Below are 21,917 nucleotides of genomic sequence, written 5' to 3' on the forward strand. Positions count from 1 at the left end.
AAGGCCAAAGCACACACTAGCAACTAGAGACATTTACACAAAGGCATTTTATGCTATGAAAATGCCTTAATTTGCTCTTTTTTTTTTTACTCCACAAAAGTCAATATTGGAAAATGCTAGCAATATAAAGACCTTGTTTATGCACTGTTTTACGAAGTATGAACAAAAGAGATTGCACACTGTCAATGAAACCAATGACCTAACATGGATGTCTCTGTTTTGCAAATGCCTCCATCATGCCACCACGAAAGTTGTTTCCAACATGGCACCAAGTTAGAAGTCTCCATCTTGGTAGACGGAAGGTATTGTGACTGCAGAAAGTGTTTCTTTGCATGTCGGTCAACGTTCAACAGAACAACATCAAACATTTTTCTATTTTGGAGCAAAGCAAAAACAAAAACACAGTGTGTTAATATTTTTAATGTACAATTTACATTTAAATTTACCACAGTTCATAAAGTAAAATTCATTTTATACATTAAAATATATGTATAGTAACTACATTTGAAAAATGTTCCATGGATTGTCCTTTCCTGTATTCAAAACAGTTCTGCATTATAAAAGAGCCATTAGGTTGAATGCATTAAAAGACTTGTTCATTCTCACAGGTCAAGGTTCTAGAGTAATCAGCAAATACTCTAGAGATTGAGCAAATCCTCGTACTTCTCGTCATAGGAGCCTTGACCTTGGATACGTAAACTGCAGGGCTGTTCTCCCAGCATTCCATGAATCGTCACCTTGGTCTCATACTGGCATGCATCCCTGAACGAAGATAAAAGTGGCAAAAAGAAGCATCAGGTTATTAAATACTGTAATTCTCATAAAAGTTGGATCTGCAGTTCACCAGGAACAAGGTCTGTCTCAGATTTGCATTCATGATTTAAAGAACCAAATCCTCAATGCTCAAAATGTGCAATTGACCCCATGGCAAATGCACTGTTAAATTGAATCACTGTACAGGTCTCTCAAGGCGTACCCTTCCTTAAGAATTCTATAGGATTACCAAAATATCTGCTCCCCAAAGTATCTACATGATACTTTGTTATTGGTGTGCTCTATCTGGCTCCCATTGCAGGCATATAACAGTTAAAAGGGAATCATCACGTTTGCACTTTGTTGACTACAAAAACAAGCTGTAGAATGCAGATTCTCTAATGTGCATAAAACAATGTGTGAGCATTCCAATGTGAAATCACAAACATTTGCAATTTGCACAACTAGTGTAATGTCATTGTTCCAAGCACAACCAGCCCAATCAATCCCAACTTGCCCAATTATTCATCGAACCAGAACCACACACTATTGTAACATCAGAGCATACTCCTTGGTCTCTAGTTGTATTGTATCAGCGCCCAATCTCCAAATTCTTCCGGCAAACTCAGTCTTTCGTGAAAACAATACACTCATATGTCTGGATTCCTGCCGCTCCCAAATAGTTGCTACTTTCTAACAGTTGGTGATGAAAATTAAAATGTGTGTCAAGCAGCTTAGGATCAAATTTGATTATAGTGCTGCCTGTAGAGCCTTGTGTCAGATTGACTACTAAGCCCCTGACCAATCCTCTCCAAAAATAATGGATAAGTAGTAAGTAGGACTAATAGAAAACATACAGCCAAGACAGAAACCAGGAGCCCGCTCTGGGTCCACAAATACAAAATGCAGCATCACCTCAGATGTGCACAATCAGAGAGAGAACAGCCAGTTCCCCACACATTTGCCAGATTGGGTGCTTCCTCGGGGGGGCTAATTCCCTATGAATTTGGCAGCTAGAGCCCTGGCTCATGTAGCAGCCATGCCTAACCCTGCCGCTCCGGCCTGACCCCGACATGGTGAACTTGAGCAAGAAATGAACTAATCCAATAGACAACTCAAGTCACCTAGAATTAAAGAAGGTGAGGATTTAGCCACAAGGGAGGAGTTGGGAACACAGGGTCCTGGCCAATCATGCCCATAAAAAAAACCGACAGGGACAGACCAGAAAAGTAGAGACATAGCCCTGATTGTCCCAAACAATACAGGGGACAGAGCACCACTCGCGTTGTGGTGGAGAGGACAACATTCTTTAGAGTTGATGTTAAAGAGGGAGTGTTGGGGGAAGGCAGGAGTAGGAAGAGTATGAGCAGGAGGAAGATGGGGTAAGAGTTAGTTTATAAAGACCAGGAGGGCCACCGGAGGGCAGAGTCATGGACCAGGAGTTGGGAAACTCAAGACTACAGGCTGATAGGGGGCCTCGTGAGGATCTGTGGACAGAAGATGATAGAGGCTAGACAAAGAGGAGGGTTCCTGAAGCGAATCTATGGCATTATTTCCCCTCAAAGGTTGGCAGAGCAAGCAGGGTGCTATATCCCCAGGACCAATATGGGGAGTTCAGACTAGAAGCATGTCATCAGCACTACCCTAAGAATCTAGAGCTAGTACTCAGTTGGGAGGAAAAATCATATACAGACCAACACAGATAGGAGGGATACCTGGCCGGTTTTTGTCCTAAGTGAGGCAGCCAAGCCTAGGAAATCCTATGACAGATAAGGGACCTGCGCACCTGCCCATTCCAGAACCCAGAGGACACAAGTGGTCTGACAGCGGTTAAAGGCCTTTTCACTGTCCCAGGAGAAGACGTGGACAGCACAAGACAGCAAACAAACCCAAGGTCCCAGAGGACCGTGCTGACCAAGAGTACAAGAAGTGCACAGGGACACTGACTTCTGTTGGACACAATCCTCGGGTTGTACCCTCGGGAACCTTGCTTTCCAGAACAGAACTTGGACCTTTTTTGATTCAGTACACGTGGTCTGGTAGAGCAGGGGATGCACAGTATTTTTGACTCATAATGGCATTTAGCTTGATTAGTAAAAACTCCCTTCTTTCGTTGTGTAAAACCTCAGGTCTCCTAGGAGTTTACTTAAGAAGTATTTGAGATCCATACTGTCTGGGTTCCTGGGCCTGAAGGCTGTTGACAGGCAGACCCTGGGTATGTAAACTGTGCGGGTAGAGGAAGCCTTTATAATTTTGCAAGTTACTACCCGGTTGCCCAGAGCATTTTCCATCCCACTGAACCTAGCGATGTGCATCTTCCATTTGTGAGTAAATAAACATTTTTTGCTTTTTATTAATTTTTTATGTGGTTTCACAAAACCTTTACAAATGTTTACAAATTATTACACATATTCAATGACAGTATCAATAGATCAGATTTAGATCATATTCATTTAATCTATTTATCTATATACAGATAGCTAAACCAAACGTAAAAAAGATATAAAACCATGCTTTGAGTTCAAACAGCGTTATTGAATGTCTATAAGCCCAAAGTCAATATAAATTTTACTGTTGCTATTAGAACTTTTAATCTCTGTGAATGTAATATTTCCAGCCACAATACTTCCGGAGTTAACATCCTGTGGTCTTCGTATAGTGCTTTCAAATGTTGGATTCTAGATTGCAATAAATTTGGGCATTCCGTCAGCAAGTGTTGCAAGGTCTCAGGTTGCTAAATAAAACCTATATGGATACCCCAGATTCTGGTTGCAGGGTGTTCCATTTCTCCCTCTCCTCTTTATGACTGACAGTTGGAAGCTCATTGAATAATGAGAAAACAAAGAAGCGATTAGAACACTGTGCCTTCTCAAGGGCAGGCCTGTGCTCTTACCTTCGAAACAAGCAGCTTTTCTAGCTTTAATGTATTTTTTGCTGCAATTGCACCTAATACATGTGTGTAACCAATCCAACACTCCCAGATTAACCCCTTTACCCTACCTCCTGAACATAAGAGTCATTGCTTTCATTTACATTTTTTCTACCTCACTCTCCCCACAGTATCAGGAAACGTCACTGGGGTAGAGTAAAGTACCCAACTCATTCCACACCATTCCAAAGTACCAGCTTGGAGGAGAAGAGTGATATATCTTTATAGTTTGAGCATATATAGAGGTGTGAGAAACCTGACGGTGCCTCCCTGCCTAGTTCCTGGGGATCTGTCATCCAGGAGGCCAGGAAACGGTCATCGCTATTGGATCCAGTTCCTGGGGGTGGACTAGTGAGGGAGGACCACCTGGATAGGGGTCCTTGGGGAGGGGGAGTGGGACACTGACTGGCGAGACGCGGCATCCCCCTTCTTTCAACACCTTTTCCCCATCCTACCACGTAGGATATTTCAAAACACTGCCCCGCCCCAATTTTTCCACATGAACACATTCACACAACACAGAAGACAATGGACTAACACCAGAGCCCTTTACCTAACATGTCCCAATACAAGGGTCAGGCAAAGTCAGACAATGGACCACAATCACACACACCTGATGGCCTTTCCCTTCCCCACAGGGATAAAAGGTGGAGAACAAGAGCACAGGAGGAGCAAGGCAGACTGAACAAAGTGAGAGCTAACGCAGCACAGCAGTCCAAGAGGAGGAGAAAGACAGCGCAGACCGAGAGGGTGACCGGGAGAGAGTGGACCTTGCCCTTTCCGACCAAGGCCAGTGGAACCTCTGCAGAAGGAATTGTAAGTCTGTGAACAATAGCCAGCGTGTGTTGCAGCAGATGTCAATGGTACACAAGACCCTCCTCTGCTGATTACCAAGCCGTGGTACCAGCCTTGACTCCAAGGAGAAGGAAAGCCAATCGGTTCATTAGAGTCGGTGAGTCGAAAGGAGTGTCGGTAAGAAACCGAACTGTGTTGAATGAAAAATAGCCCACAGCTAATTTCAACTTTGAAAAGCAAAATTATACTCTCGATGAAAGAGGGGTGAAACCATCAACAGGGGAGTCCAGGAACCAAGTGGCTGCTCACACAGGAAACTCTGGCCGATTACCCAATGGTAGAAACTACTGTTACTGGAAAGCCTTGGGAAAAAGCGAGAAGAGGGCCCATAGAGGGGTCTTGTAAAATCCTCTGTACCGTTGAAAGTCTTTGACCGACAGATGATTGGGAACTAAGGGAAATGAATCCCACTTGGTGAAATGAACGCATGAATAGTGAACTGTTTCGTAAAGGTTGGCAAGGGTGAACCCGGCAGAGGAATGCTAGCAAAAAGGGGCAAAGGATGAAGTCCCTAAGAACAGTGTGTAGATAGAAGTGAACCCTACCGAGGGATGTTCACAGTGAACCGTTTTGCAAAAGGTGGCCAGAGTGAACCCTGCACAGGAGTGAATCCTGTGCTGCTGTTTAAAAAGACATTAAGATTTGTGAAAGCAAGAAGTATTGTAAGACAAAGGGAAGTGAAGTGCCCAACCTTGTCTTTTAGGGATCCGAGCCCTGCCGAGGGACATCCAGTGGTGGAAAGTCATCACCCAAAGTTAACTGAGAAAGGAACTGTTCGGTTACATTTTCGAATAGGACCTGTGAGGGGTGTGCGCCCAGAAGAGGGGGATCCAGGGTTGAAGCCATCACCCAAAGTATTCGTGGAATAGAACTTTGTGTTTGTTTGTTGGGAACATTAGGCCTCGAAGGCAAGAGACTTTTTACTGAAAAGAGACTTGACCATCGAAGAACCTGATACAGAACTGTTCGTCTGTGCTGGGAACGCTAGAGCGGGTGCTGTGCGCCAAAGTCCCCCCTTCTCCCGTGTTAAAAACGTGCAGAAGGGAGACCTCAAGGCAGTCACATCCTGACTTATTATTGGTGAACACCTCTTTTTGTTTGTTTGAAAACCCTATCCCACACTCTTTCTGTATTTAGTTGTAAGGAATTGGCAATAGGTTTTTCTTAGCATTGGCCTTTTACTTTGACAAGACGCTACAAGGACTACCTTATTTTTCATTTGATGGCCGACGCGTGCTCCCATCTTAGATTTAGGTTTAGCTTAGGTGTTTCTACAACCCTGCATTTACAGTTGAATAAGCACCATTGAACTGTGATCACTTGCGTCTGTCATTACTGTTACAGAGGACTCTTAATACATCATTTTCTATAAAGGGGTATTTACATAGAGGAGACCAGCTACAGCCACTTCCTCTTTAGCAAGTAAGTGAAGTTTAAGCTGAGCTTTGAATAGATCCATAGTTGGCCCCCTTTGATTGTTATGGGCAGTGGCTTCCAGTGGAGTGGGCGAGTAGGCAGGAAGAGCGGAAGCAAGAGGTGGCACAGGGAGGGTATAGGAAGGTGAGGCTGATTGGAAAGGAAGATCAGAGGGAACATGATTGTGAGTAAACTGAGCTACAATCAGACAGGTACTGAGGAGAAAGACCTTTGATAACTTTGTAAACTAGGAGAATGAACTTGAAAAGAGAGTGGTTGTGTATGGAGATCCAACCACCATATTATCAGTAGGTAGAAGTGGGTGAGGTTCAAGGTAGGTTGTAGAGTGAGGGTAGCAAAGTTGAGGACTTTGTCTATAGGGAGGAAGGAGTAAAGAGGAAGGCCAAGGATTAAACTTGAGCAGTATTCATGTTTGCTGAGCACAAAAGTGGAAATTAAGAGTTTGTGTAGAGTGGTTAGCAAGATAAGGACACATTTTCTGAATGCTGAGGAGGTTAATATGAGCTACAGAGGCAGTGGTGGTGATGATTTGTTGCAGTCGTAGGATGCTATCAAAGAGGACCCTGAATTGCGAGCCTTGGTTGAGGGAGCAAGAAGGTCAAGTGGGAAGGAGATAGGAGAGGGTAGGGTAGGGATGGTATTGGAATCTGGGAGAAAGAGGACTTCCGTTTTTGAGTTCAGCATGAGGCAGCGGAGAGCCATCCAGTAACCAACTGCAGTGACAGTTTGTAATCTGTTCCGAGATGGCTGGGGGTGAAGGAGGGAAAGGAGAAAAATATTTCAGTATCATCAACAAAAAGGTGATAGCCAAAGGATGAGATCAGGTCTTACTAGGCCTGATGTATGGAGGTGAAGAGCAGAGGTTGAAAGACTGACTATTGGGGGACGCCAACAGGGAGAGGAGTGGGGTCAGAGGTTTGCGAATTCCAAGAGATTTTAAAGGATCGACTGTCCAGCTATGAAGCTACCCAGGCAAGAGAAGATTTGTGAAAATCAAGGTCCTGGAGTGAGGAGAAGTGGTCGACACTGAAAAGAATCAGGAAGGTATAAAAGGTGGTGTATAGAACAGAGTTTGGAGTGGTGAACATTAGAGAGAAAGTTGGAGGCATACATGAGTGCAGTGGCAGAGTGTTTACCACGGAAGCCATATTAAAGTGGATCTCCAAGGCCATTAGCCCCAAGGTACTGAGCGATTTGCTCAAAGACCACCCACTAAAGGACTTTGGAATAATGGGAAAGGACAGAAACTGGGCAATAGTTTGCTGGGATCTTTAGGGGTCAGCAGAGGGTTTCTCCAATAGGAGCAAGACATTTGAGGGAAGAGCCCATCAGAGAGAGAGGTTAAAGAGTTCAGAGAGATAAGGAAACGTGTCAGAGATGACCATTTGGGGAACAGAAGGGTCAATAGGAGTGCAAGATGAGTTGCGACTGCCAAGGATGGGTGCTAAGTCAATGGAAGAGGTAGGAGAGAATTAATCAAGAGTACAGGAGGTGGGAGGAGAGGTGGACAGGCTGCGAGAGTGTCGCACATTTTCAATATTTTAGAGGAAAGGTAGTGAGCAAAGGATTTATCAGAAAGGTTGAGGAATATTGGCATGGGAGGTGCAGGAAAAGATTGGAGGGTAGATGAAAGTGTGTGGGGGTGATTGCACATCAAATATCATAGATTAAACATTGTAGAGGAAATTGAATGTATTCTAGACACCCAATGAATCCTTAAATAGTCTGCTACCTCAACAAGCAGCAGTAGGAATGGGGCGAGCCCAATGACTCACTATCATGTACTGGCAAAAGAAGTGAGGGAAATTGTGGTATGGTGTACCAAACTTACACTCACAAAAGCTATCTTCAGATCCATCAGATAGAAGTACAGCCAGTGGTGCAATTTTAGCCCAAATAAAGCCCAATCTTTATGTGTACCCTCTTCTCAAGAAACCCTCTGCTTACCCTTCCATTCTGTCAAACTACCGCCCGATCGCTATCACTCCTTTCCTGGGCAAACTGCTAGAGAAGCTGGCTATATCTCAGCTAAACCTGCACAAAGAATCAATCAGTTGTTTCCATGGCCATCAGTCTGGCTTTAGAGCATCCAGAGGCACAGAAACTGCTCTTCTGAACACCCGTGAAGACCTGCTCTCAAATCTTGACACCAACACTCCCCCTCTGTCCTCATTCTCCTTGATCTCTCCTCCGCCTTTCACGCGGTTAACCACAACATCCTGATCTCACGGCTTTGGGACACCTTGGGAATCGCAGGTCAGGCTCTGGCTTGGTTAACCTCTTTTCTCTCCGACCGCCCATCTCAGCTCGAACTTCGTGCCTTTCTCTCGACTATCACCCTCTCAAACTGCGGCGTTCCCCAGGGTTCTAACCTATCCCCCTGGTTCTTCAACATCTACATGGCTACCCTAGCATGTGTGATTGCCACTTTCACCTCTAATTTCCAGTGTTATGCGGATGACACGCAACTATCCTTCAGGCTATCCTCAGCCGCCGCCGACACTCATGGTGTGCTGCAAACAACCTTTGTCTCAATGCCAGTAAAACTGACATTGTTCGCATTGGGACGCCTGCTCCTGCTTTCCACCTCTCACTCTGGCCGGCCTCCCTTGGCCCTGCACCTACCCCCACCTGCAAGGCCAAAATCCTTGGGGTCATCTTAGACTCCACTCTCTCCTTCTCCTCTCACATTTCTGACATTTCAAAAAAGTCTATCAACTACACCTCCTCAGAGGCACCCTACCTTTTCTCGCTTTCCCTTAGCGGCTCACTGTTTCCAGAGCCCTGGTTCTCTCCAGGCTGGACTACTGCAACAGCCTCTTCCTCAACCTCCTTGCTTCCGCCCTGCGCCCTCTGCAACTCATCCAGAACAGAACCGTGAGACTTATCCTTGGCCTCAAACCCAGGGACTGCATCTCTCCGGCGCTGAAATCCCTTCACTTGCTCCCCGTCGCTGCAAGGATAAAATTCAAGACCCTCTGCATTGTCCGCAATGCTTTCTCGGGCCTGGGACCTACTTACACTCAAAGTTGCCTTCCTAAATTTTGTCCCTCTTGAGCCCTCCGCTCATCTACCTCCAACCTTCTGCGAGTGAGCCAGTTCTCCAAGCAGAGATTTGGAGGGCGATCCTTTTTCTCAGCAGGGGCCTCCCTCTGGAACAGCCTCCCTGCCACCCTCTGTCTTGAGCCTGATATTCTAAAGTTCCGGAAACTCCTCAAGACCTTCCTCTTCCTTCACTCTCACCCTACCCTGCTAACCTAGCTCTCTGCTCTTCCTTCTCTCCCTCCTTTCCACACAGCTTCCGACAGGCCGCCTGGCGTACTTCAGAGTCTCACCGGTCCCAGGCACCCCCGCCAGTCCTTCTGCACCCCCCCCCCCATTGCACTTACAATAAAACCTTAAAAGCTTCTCTCTCCGCACTTCACCAATCTCTACTGACTGGGTGCACTTGGTCTCATGCCCCTCCCTTGCCCTTCCTGCACTTGCACAATCTGTATACAGCCCTGCTTGAAGATCATTCTGTAATTTCTCCCTTGTCTTCACCCCTTAATGTGCACGTCACAAAAACCGCAGAATCGCCGTCAAGCTTGTTTTGCTGTATCTAAACTGTTAAATGTATAATATTCACTTAATCTGCCTGTGCAGACCACTATTGTCTCAGAAATTCAAGGGCTCTGAGCTACTGTTGTTTTTTCCCTGTGTTCCTTCCCTCCTTGAGTGCTTTGAAACACCTGCCTGTGTATAGGAGCTATATAAATAAACATTACCATACCATACATTACAATGTAGATGTTTTTGAAGAACTCTTCATCTGTTCAATAGACAATATTTACAAACATGACATTGCTTCATGGCAGCGTTTCATAGTCCACCTTTTGATCGTCTAGAAGGGAGGTGCGGAAGAGGCTTCTTGTGTGCAAGACTCATTAAAAAGAATCGGCAACCTTGATTCACCTTTTGGATCACACCCAGATTCGTTTCCTAGATGGGACGATACAATCCGCTGATGGAGGCCTCAAGGTATCTCCATACAGAAAACCCACAGTTAAGTAACTTGTTATTAAGATCTAATATGTTCCATTGGAAGTCTTTTAAAGATAACCTGCCTTTTGTACAGTTCATACTCAAGAGAAATAGCACAGACTGAAAAGATAATGAAAGATAAAGAGGTACAGAATTTGACTGCAAAAGCTCAGGATGAAGGGCTACCCCAAAACATTTATAAAACAGGACTGCTAACATGCAGGAAAAAAACATAGGGAAGCCCTTCCAGAAGGACATCAGAGCTAGCCACAGAAAAATTGTTTTGATTTTTGAGCATGTTCTTTCTAAAAATGCAGTTGTAACGCATTGACATTTATTGCAAAAATGTCCTTTAAATCTTCAAAAGCCAAAGTTTTTCTGCAAAAAAGATGTGTATTCTCTACTGGTTGGTATACATAGACATAGATGAAGTCAACCAGGAAACACAGCCTACATTAAATAACATTTGGGGGGCGGAGGCGGGGCAAAGGTAAGAGGGAACTATCTATGTTTTTAATGAGTGGTATGTGTCTCCACAAGACACAGAGGTGGATAGTGCATTATCCAGATGGCGGCAACAGCAGTCATACACAATTTGCAAAACATCTCATGTGATGTACAGTAAAATTATTGAGCAGTAGGAATTAGGATCACAGAATATAGATGTTTTGTCCTGACAAGTTTAGAATCGCCCCCCACTTGTGCCACATTTGAAGGGCTTTGGACATGAGGAAAACACTTTAGAATGACCCGTGCTGTGTAAAATAGGAAGTAAAGTGTACTTGGACAGTGATTGATATATAAAATGCAGAGACATATGATAGGGCTAAATATGTGGCTACCATCGATCACTCTTGCCTCCACCGTTGCTTAGGCAAGCCCGTTAGAGCCTGGGAAAGTGGGAATGTTGGTTAATCAGAATCTTGAAGAAGGAGATGGTTCAAGAACTTTGTAGTGTAATTAAAGCAAATACATGGGAAGTATGTGCTTTGAACTTTTCAACCAGTGTTGTTAGTTCAGCTATGTTTCTTGGTGTGGGCAGTAGTCAGAGTCTCGAAACACTAGTTCCAAATGCATTGCATTTTTGACTGACTGACACTCCTGACTGTGACGTACTAAATTACCTAATTTGGGGCAGTTATAAAGCACCAATTTAGATAAAGTTGAGGTACTAATTGGAAAGCAATTACATTGTTTTAATAAGCCATTGCTTAATGCTTTTTTCAAGCACCATGTTTTTGTGAGCAAATAACACTGTATTAATAGTCACGAATGAGCATGTATTGCAGCCAAATTACAGATCAACTTAGGAAATGGATTTTACAAATGTAAGAATTTAATTTGAAAAGAAAGAGCACATAGGAAAGGTGCCACCCAAAAAAGATGAAGCATTCATTTTAAAGAATAACATTGACAGAATACGGAAATAATATTGCGCTTCATCCCCGCAACACCACAGAAAGATGGTCGACATGCAGGGAAAGTGAATGAACAAAGAGAAAAACAAAGCAGGACCAAGCGGGCAGAGGAACAACCTCCCAGTGGCCTCGCAAAATGAATTCATATGACGGCTCATTAATGGAATGTGAAGAGTTGATACATTTCCTGCCACTCGCTGCAGATCACACAGTAGAAGACAGGCAAGTTTAACAACAAAGCATTTAAGGGACAAGTGAAGAATAAAATAACCATCTAGCGAGTGATTCCCCATTCTTTTCTCATCTTCCCCTCTAATACAGATCGTTACTCCTGCTGCCAGTTCCTTTCTCCAGCGAAAGTGGAAAAATGACCATGAGTACATTGATGGGACACGCCCGAAGAAAATCATGCTCTAAAGAAAGATAATTAATTTACAATCTGACCATGCTTCATTTGGTATATGGAATAAGTTACTCTAGCAACAATCAGAATAACGTGTAGAATCCAGGCCTACTGGTACCCCATTAGGTGTGGATAAACAGTTAGAGAATGAGTTTAAGACTCCCTTTTAGGCATCAAAGACAAGAGGCGGGTTGTCTAGGCACATCTAAGGTGATCACATTTGTATATTTCTATGGATTAAATGACGGATGCCATCTTAGTGTGCCTAACACAGGCCAAGGTCAAAATTCAGAAGGATTTTTAAGAGAAAAATATAAGGAATCAAGGACTTAATTCCAAGTTAGGCAGTACGTTGCCTGTAAAATCTCTGATTTACCACCAAAATCGGTTCCTCTTAATGCCATGCTGCATTAATTCTGCCGATTGTGGCATTAAAGTGGAGGAGCCACCTCCAGCATTTTGCTGGAGGGAAGTCATCCACTTCAAGACCAAAACCGGAATCTGTAGTGTGGAAAAAGTGGAAAGCAGTTACCGCCAGAGAAAGTGGTGGTAGGTGAATTACAGCCACTTTTTTTTACCGCACAACCAAGCCTATAATGAGGCCCCTAGTGTTTCAAAAGTTAATACAAATCAGTGTTAAACTGATATCGCAAAATAATGCATAGAAGGAACTAAGTTATACACAGTTTTCTTATTTTATTCTTCTGCACCCATCAGTTACAATATTACCCTTGTCAAAGAAACAAACAAAAAACACAACCCTTACATGGGTCCAATAGTCGAATAGGAACAAAACATGTTGAGTCTAAATTGGTAATCCTGGGGGAATCCTAAAAGAGGGCTATGAAATAATTCAGATGTGTTCCATGTTACTTGAATATGTGAAATGATGAAATCACATGTTTTTTGTAATTCAATGGATTTGGATAATATGATTTTTCATAGTAAGAGAAGAGGTAGGTCTAGGAGGAGACAGGCTCAATTTGTTTAAGCCCATGGAAAAGGATGTACATAAAAAGCGTTTTTGAATACATACTGCATTAAATAACAATTGGTACTAATTTTTTAATATTGTTCAGTGGCCTTGAAATAGGCTACTATTTCACAATTTGTTTGTTTCAATAAAGTACATACTTGTTTTTAGTAAAGCACATACATGTATTTTTAAGTACCTATTTATTCTGCTATTAACGTTCTGGTGAATTAACTGATTTTCACCAGAACTTCTCTCTGAAAGAAACCTTACTGCTCTATTTATTTAAAATATATGTATTATATTGTTGTTAAAAAGTACTAGTCACTTTGGTCACTTAAAATGAATTATCGATTGTGTTTTAACTGTATTTTTATGACTTGATTTTGAATAATAAATTGTCATTATATATACAAATAATTGTCATCCTATTACCTCATATCTGGGACAGATCAGCATATATTGCTATGAATGGCTAATTAAATTAGGATGTTCAATTATCAGAATAGCCTGATCTACTGTTGATTTAATCCACATACATAATTGGTTACAGGTGGTACTAACAGTGCAGAATTGCTGGTATCTTTTTTTGATTTTTATATTTTGCTTCCCCACCAACCTTTAAAATACCTCTTATGAGCTGTTTGCATAAATAAAAAGTAACACACACTTATTAATTTATTCTATGATGTTTTAGAATTTGTTGGGAGAATACTGTGACAAAGTGGATTACAGGAGTGTTGTATCGTGCAATTTTCTAGGTTATCCCTTATTGATAAACCAGGCCCAAATTTCCGGTTCAGAGAACCCCATTTTACAATTCTGGTCCATATGCCGATGTTATTAATGTTTTCCCTCAGTTTGTTTATAAGCATTGTTTTGCTGCCACCACATTATTTTTCCTTTTTTAGAGTGAACAGGGAAGAAACCTTTGTAAATCAGTCCTAATATGATACATAACATGAATCTGAAGAACGAGGTACCTGCTAATTCCCATTCTTTAATGTGCCCTCCAAAGATTCTATGATCTTAGGGCATTTCCAGAACATGATTTAAATTACTGTCACAAAGCACTCATGGCATCAGTTCGAATTTCTGCAAGTCTCATTTATTCACAGTATTTATTTATTTTTTTAAATATTTTTAATGTAACATCAGTTTGATACAAAAGAAAGAAAAAACTTTAAGTTACAGTTCATCACAAAAGTCGAAAGAATCTCAGAATCTCGTGCCTGTCACTCTGTGTTGTTTATCCTCAAAGCGTCCATGAAATTTATAGTTGCACAGGTTAATTGAGTATTAAAGCCTCCAATCAGATAGCATCACCAAGCATCCACGTTTCCCGATAAGGGAGCAAAATGTGCTAGATGTAGGGATCTCTGAGCTTTAATCGCATCACATTCAATAATTAGGTGCTGCACAGATTCTGTTGCTTGACTGCAGAATCGACATGAGGCATCCTGTACAAGTGGATCACGCCTCAGTACTTGTGTCTCTTTGGTTTTGTAGAGATTGAGCCTTAAACGTAGGAACATGTTCCTGTGGTAACTTGACGGAAATCTATCCAAGTACTTTGGCAGAGCATCGAGTTTATTTATGGCACATCCAAGATCTAGGGAAGAAGCCAGATTGTTTCGAATTTCTTCATTTGTTATCGAATTTTGTTGACGAATTTTCTTTTTTGCAATCTGCAGACGCATCATTACTGTCTCAAGAGACACATCAGCGTTATGCAAAACAAGATGTAACTTTTCTCTCCACTCATTCAATAAGAAGGCAGAAGGGTGCTCAGAGACTGTGTGTATTATTTCATATGGTTTCGCTGAAGGCTCCAACTGCATTTTCCTAAATGCGGAGATTGATTTCCACAGAACCGATCCATAGAGCGACTCAATACACAGTTCGTATCGGATTGCAGCAACTGAAGAGTTGTTCGGTAATCTTAGCACTTTACGCCAGAATTTCCCTTCAAGCTTGTTCCACACGTTTTGTGGGATATTCCAGCCTGATTCGCTCCCAAAGGTTATCGCGGGTACCACCTTTTGAAGGTAAAATGTTAGAATTGGCTTGAAGGAAAACTTTCTGTATGCCGCATGCAATTTTGCTCCCTGTAGTGCAAACATTTGCATCCGGGCCAATAGATCTTGCGTCCAGTCCCACTCACAAATGGAGGAATTGTTGAATACAACACCTAGGTATCTGATGCTATTTGATATTTCAAGGTGTTCTTCCATTAACTTCCACTGGAAATTCCTTGACTTTTTTTGCGGTCCTTGGCCAACGACAATGATCTTAGACGTTTTGGAGTTTATTCGTAGATCATTTTGCAAGTAATAGTCTTTAAATGCATTTAGCAGTCGCTGTAGACCAATTGGCGTAGAGTCCATGAGCACGATGCCGTCAGCGTAGATGACCCAACTTATTTTCTGCCCGTTTGCTGCCGGGGGGAAGACCCTTAGGTCTTTTAAAGCCAGTGGTAAGTCTGAGATGAAGAGTTTAAATAATTGCGCTGCAAGGGGACAACCTTGCTTCACACCTCTTTTTGTATGAATTTCACCTGGCTCATTTAACCTTACTCTATTGGATATATTTGAGTAAAGAGCAATCAGGGGCGCCAACAGATCACTTGGACAGTTCCAGTCGTTTAGTTTTTTCCATAAAAGGTTTCGGTTTATCCTGTCAAATGCCTGGCTCAAGCCTATGAAGGCAATGTATAACTTTCTCTTCCGCATCAGGGACTCTAATTTCAAGCAGTTTAGAAGGACCAGATTTAACTCGACTCCGACTCCTTTGGTAAATCCTGTTTGACGAGGATCAACCACAGCGACCTCATTCGCCCAAAGTGCCAGGCGTTTTTGAAGAAAAGAGCCAAAGACCTTGCCAATTGTATCCAAAATTGGCAAGGTCTCGATCGGGCGATAGTTGTTGGGATCGTCCCGATTACCCTTTTTGAATATTGGCACCACAACTGCCCTTAGCCACGAATCCGCTAGGACTTTTTCAGATGCAATTCTATCGAAGAGTGTACACATCAAGTTGGCCCACAGAGTTTTATGAGTTTTCAGCATCACGTTAGATATTCCGTCGGGACCTGCCGCCCTGGAAGACTTTAACTTCTGGATTGTCTATTCAATGTCTTCTACGGAATCTGCCACATTCCATTTTGCAGTGGTTAGGTATAATGATGGAACCTCAATACAATTGTCGTCATCGAATACTTGCGTAAAATGAGCGACCCAACTAGCTCCATTCACTCCATTTGACATTGAGTATGTGTGATTCAAACTGCCAGTGTTGATAATCTCCCAAATATGTCTGCTGTCTTTTTGTATAATGAGTTTTAACATCTGTTCTACTTGGTTCTGCGCACGAGTCACATTGAAAGATTTGATCCAATTCCGGTAGCGCTGTCGTCTTGTTTTTATTTGCATGATGACGCATCCTGAGTGATCTTTTTTCAAAAGCCTTATATCGGCTCGAAGTTTTTTCTTTTCGCTACTTATTGTTGCATTGAAGGGATGTTTTACTTCAGTATCAAAACCCTTATGTGTTTTGTTCCTCACTTTAAAATGGTGCAGTAACAATGGGTAGTTTATCCTTGAGATTGCTGAATTTGCATTTTCTAGGTTACTTTTCAACATTAGCAACTGGGGTGCACTCAATCGCAATCTATTTGCTCCATTATTTATAGTAACGCTCTCGTAATACTTGAATGATGCAATTTTTGGAACTTTCAACCAATTTAGCAGCATTGCGTCATGGTCGCTCTTGTCCGTCTTGTTTACTTCAAGCGATATGACTTGGGGTAAGAAATTCCTGGACACCCAGATATAGTCGAGCGTCTTCTTACTCTCGGCTCGCTTCCAGGTAAAGCTTGGGGGAATATCCCTCCGGGTGGATCCATTCAGCATTGAGCACTCTCTTAGTGCCATCTCGTTTAGCCATCGGTCACCACGATCCTGCATTCTAGCGTTGATCTTTTGTCCAGATGTTATACATTTTGTCAATGGACTATTTAGCCAGGCATAGTTAAAATCTCCACATATTATAATTGCAGGATCTTCGAAGGATAGTAAACATTCATCGACAGCCTACATTACTGCTCCAATGAAAGTTGATTGTGAAATCATTGCAGTATTCCAGTAAATGTTGACAATCAGTATCACTTGACTGCGTGGGAAAGATGTCTGAGAGTTTTGGATTGAGGCTACTTGCACAAACATATTAAGGTTTTTTGATGATACAATCTTCCAATCAATATTATTTTTTAATCATGGTAACCAAGCCAGAAAAGGGTCGACCAAAGAGATTCTTTCTAGCAGGATTTAGGAAAACTGTATACCCATCACACACCGGGCAATCACGCCTCCAGGTTTCTTGCAAGCATATGATTGATGGTTGCTCCGTAAATTGCCATTTATCATCAAAGAGATGTGTAAAGCCTCGAGTATTCCAGGATAATAGCTGGTGGTTGCCTTCGATGATATCCGCTCTTAGCTATTGGCCCTTTTGTTTTAGAACCTTTGAGCATGGCGTACGCTTAATGCTCATGTGAGCCCACAATTCTTTCCTTCTTTTTTCGTTTTCGGTTTGCTCCACTGGCGACGAATGTGTATTTTCTCTGTCGCAAACTTCCTCACTTAATACTTCAAAACCAAAGAACAGGAATTCGTCAGCAGCTTCCAACGTGGCCGACCTGAGAGATCTAGAATTTAGGTGTAGAATTACCCAGTCCAAATAATCCTCAGACATATATTCAACTACTGCTATTTCTTCGGATTTAGTTGCACGCAGTGTTGGAATACATTGCAATAGTTTTAGAATATTCCTTCGATTCAGGTTTACTTCTTTTTGTTCTGGCAGGGCATTTTTAATTTGAATTTTCCATGGACCTTTATTCGTTCCTTCATTTCGTTTCTTACTAGGCATGTTTACACTTCTGTCATATTTTTCGGCTTGTGCTCTTGTTAATTTCGGATTTAATTTTCCGCACAAGGGATTTAGTTGTTCAGCCGTCACTCCCTTATTTTGGTTCAACCCTTGATCATCCTTGTTAGTAGTCGGTAGTGGAAACATTCGTAAATTTCTTTTATTTACTTGCTCGCCATTTAGGGCTGGGGTGTCAGTTGGGTCTCCCAGCCGCGGCTTAATTGCATTACCTTTTTTGGCTGGTGCCGGATTGATCTCAGCCGCAGGTTCATCTCCCTCGTCAATGTCATCATCGTCGATTGAGTACGTTGAGTACTCACATAGCTCTAATGAGGCATCAGGATAAGCGCCATTGTCACTGTCTAAGGCTTCTCTTGTTCTTTTGGCACAGGGTTGGACTGGCAACTTTTTCTCTGGTTTAAGTTTAGATCTCTGTTTGTCCTCCAATACTTTTGTCGGCCGATTAAACATAGAAGGGGGGGGGCAGAGATGGAAGATTCTGTATACATTTTTTCTTGCACGTTGATCGGGCACGTTTGGCTACTTGTTTCTGAATTGAGCTTTTCTGAGAAGGTTTTGGATCACAGGTCTTCTGTTTCTGAGGTTGCTTTTCACTCTCTTTCTCCAACGTTGATGGCTTATGAAAGATCCCAAAAGAGAGTTTCTCAGTTAAGTTTCCTAGATCTACTTCAGCCACCCCTTTCTCCGAAGGTTGACCCGCTACTAACAAGGCAGGCAAAACAGCTCCATTGCGAGTTTTGTCAGCGGGTACCAGCTGAGGGGTGGAATTTATTATCTTCGATGAAGGTTGGCATTCACTAGTGTGTCTCACTGACAAACACATTTCCTGCAGAATGGGGAGGCTCTTTTCTTGTGCCATTATTTCGTGATTTGGACACCCTGCGGCCGCACTACGGGCAGGCCCACCTGAGATCTCAATGCAATTTTGGGAGGCCTGGCCAGACTCTAAGCTTTTTTCTTCTGCTAAAGGTGTTTGACTGGGCGGGGCATATAGCCCGTCACTTCCTGGTTTCTTTATTGTGGATATGTTGTGGCGCATCCACTTTATACACTCAATTACTGCATCCGTTAAGGCTGATTTATCACTGTTTGACTGTCGGGCAAGGTCACATAGTCTGTTTTGCCATTTTAAGGATGTTTCGGCTTCATTATCAAGTCTTGTGGCGATCATTTGTGAAAAGATTTCGAGTCTAGAGATCTTGGCATTAACAGATGCCAGCAGAGATGTTTGGTTGCTTACCGCATCGTGTAAGGATTTGTAAAATTTCATGAATGGGAGTAGGGCAATTGATGTTGCAGCCAATTCATTGTTATGAATTTGGATGCCTGCAGCTGTTGAGATGGAACTTTTAGATGGTAAGTCGGCCATAGCTGACTCAGAGGCCACCTTTGCCGATCTGGGCGAAACAGTATTTTCGTTTAACAAGCCATCCAAATTAGGGTTACTCATTAAGGCTCTTGTCTCAACTTCGTTGATGCCTGAACACTCGACGCTTTCACAAAATGTTTGCTGGCAAGGATTGCGTGTACAAGACAACGTCGAGGTTTCAGATAAGTTGGTGGAATTGTGGGATAAGCTCACTGAACGACTATTTCTCTTTGCTTCCAACTTGTTTTTTTGCACAGTTTGGTTTTGTAAAAAACTGGCATTCAGGCGTTCATAGGTGGATAGAAAATCTGCTTTCAAGCGAGCTGTCAGCCGTGCTTCACGTGCTGAAAGGTCAGTGGAAACTTGATCCGTTGATAACGAAGGATCGGAGAGCCCACCCTCCCCAGATTTTATATCTGTAGGGATCTCACCACTTCCAACTTTATTGGCGCCATGCACCTCCTACCTCCCATCCGATGGTAAAAGGTACGGAAAAGCACACGACTTTCCTGCGCTTTGAATATCAATCAAGGGTGACTGTAATAAATCCTTATCCTGTGTCAGGACGTTAGGCAAGTTGATTGCCAGCAGATCAGAATCAGTCAATTCGAAGGGGGATGTCTGCGCGACTTCGCTGGCATCTACATACACAGAAGGAGAGAATGACGGGGCCAGCTCGACTGGCTAAATGTCTGGACTTAACCATTGCGTAATTTTTCTGATAGGACAGTCTTCACAGTCTTCCACCCTTCGGGGGGGGCCCCAGAAATGTTAGCGACAAGGCGGCTAACGAAGGCACTAAGCCTTTCTTCAAGCGACTGACAGCCTCCAAGTCGCATTCTAAGTCAATCTCAGTGCATTCGGGACATTTAACTCAGCCAAAACGATAGGGCTTCAGGAGACTCTGCGGCACTTTTCTCCAGGACAGCAAGGATTTGTGCCGGGTCTGCGGGCCCTCCTTTGCCGTCACCATACTGCACGAGGCTTCCAGCGCTTGGTTTGTTGCAAGATGTAAGCCAATGAACCAGGCAAATAGTGCAGAAGAGCTGCGGCGCAGCGGCGGCGGACGCGTGGTGGACTGCGGTAGAACTCGTCACCGAACTCCGCGCCGCGCTCCGCGCTCCAGTGTAGTATATGTAGGCCGGCCCAGGAATTAAAGTGGCAGTAGCAAAAACAGGAGTCTGTTGCAGCAGCTCCTCACATCAGCCACGCTCAGCAAGAACTGCGGTAGACTGAACTCGTCACCGAACTTAAAAATAACAGTGGGTTTTGGAAGGGTGAGAGAAAAACAATTGAAATTGATACAACTTGATATGGAAGCAAGGATTCTCCTGAATTTGGGGCTTCCATCTCTACAGGCTGATGTTCCTTCCCCCTCTAGTCAACACTTACGAGATCTTAAGATACAACTCAGACTGTCAGGATAGCACTTCTCTGCCTTTCCTGAGGTGAGGTTCTCTGCTCCCGAAGTCTTTCTTCCAACCCAAAAAAAAAATGATCTTCACGATTTCCTGTACTATCCCTCGGCATCACTAGCTTCTATAGTTTCTTCTTAGCCATGATGCAACTGCTGCCAGTTTCTCTTGGAATCAATGTTTCTCAGGACTTCTGAGGATGCATCCTGAATTCCCAGTGGTTTCATCTCCATGATTAATTTCTTTCTACTCAACCAGGTTCTATTCAGCGCACTACACCTCTAAGAGGTGAAACAGGTTAAAGGGGCATAAGTGAGTAATGGGAATTCTGACCACCTCGCTGAACATTGCAGTGTTATGTTATTACAATTTGTGAAGCTCACCAATTGCCAAAATGGCTTTATGGCGCTAGAAGGGGGTTACCGATGTTAGGAATGAGAAGTCTTAAAAAAGTCTGTTTTTTAGCTGTTAGCAAAATGTAGGTGAACCGGAATATATCTGGTGTGGGCTAGAAGTATATGCCACAACCTTGGCACCAAAAAGAATGTCTTTTGTTAATGCAAGGAATCCTCATTAAGTTAGCTGAAGCAGATCTTAGCAGTATATTGGGCTGATAAGTCAGAAGACAAGAAACAAGAAATGATAGGCAAGAACTGTAAAAATCCCTGTGTGCCATACAGGGTACATTTATTTACTGGGGACATTTGTACCCTGCATGAAGTCTTTGCAAGACTGGATGTGGCGTTTTGCAGTCATTTAAGTCTTTTTAGAAAAACTAGGGGGTGGCAAAGCAGATAGGGTTTGCATAGTCAAAGCAAGATATAAGTGGGGCTATAACTGCCTGAGATGTATGGGATTGGGAGTCCACCATCTGCAAATGATTATTAAACTCTGCATATCTTTCACACTCTTATCACCTAGTTGGTATGAGGTTGCAAGGATAGGTCCTGGTCAAATATAAGCCCTGGAGTGGGGGCGTGGCCAGCGATGCAGTGATGAGCAGCTGAGACTTGGAGCTCCTGCACCAATCTCCAAATGTATGCATGATCTGACTCCTAAATAAGGACCACACTACTTCTGAGGGATCCAAATAATGTCTGTGCACCCTGGGAACTCATAGATCACAGCAGAAACTGCAGGGATGTCAATCGGGGTGTGCGACCCCCGAGGTCTCCCTTCCTACCCCTTAACAAAATTACTACATCTTTTTTTGTTTTTTAATTGAAGCTCCTGGGCTGTGGCCAGCGCTATGTGGCTCTTTGTTTCTGGAGTGGCTGGCTTTCTTGTTCAGGCCTTTTAAAAATAACATGGGGTTCCACAAGTGTAACACTTTGAGCAATTACCCTAAATAAGAAAGAATAGGAATAACAAATAATGTGTCTTTCTGGAATT

At 43.0% G+C, this 21,917-nt stretch overlaps 1 protein-coding gene across 2 annotated transcripts in view; it reads right to left on the reverse strand.

Annotated features, from left to right (window-relative positions):
• Positions 1 to 400: 400 nt before the first annotated feature.
• The window catches only part of DLEC1 (DLEC1 cilia and flagella associated protein), a 1,790,999-nt gene continuing 1,769,482 nt past the window's right edge, over positions 401 to 21,917 (reverse strand). For both annotated transcript variants that reach the window (XM_069647686.1, XM_069647685.1), the window contains exon 39: positions 401 to 762. In XM_069647686.1, coding sequence (XP_069503787.1) covers positions 639 to 762 — 124 coding nt within the window. In that variant the 3' untranslated portion in view covers positions 401 to 638. The remainder of the gene's footprint in view (positions 763 to 21,917) is intronic.

This window comes from Ambystoma mexicanum, chromosome 2q, assembly GCF_040938575.1.
Source record: "Ambystoma mexicanum isolate Mex_15411 chromosome 2q, UKY_AmexF1_1, whole genome shotgun sequence".
NCBI classification, from domain to species: Eukaryota; Metazoa; Chordata; class Amphibia; order Caudata; family Ambystomatidae; genus Ambystoma; species Ambystoma mexicanum.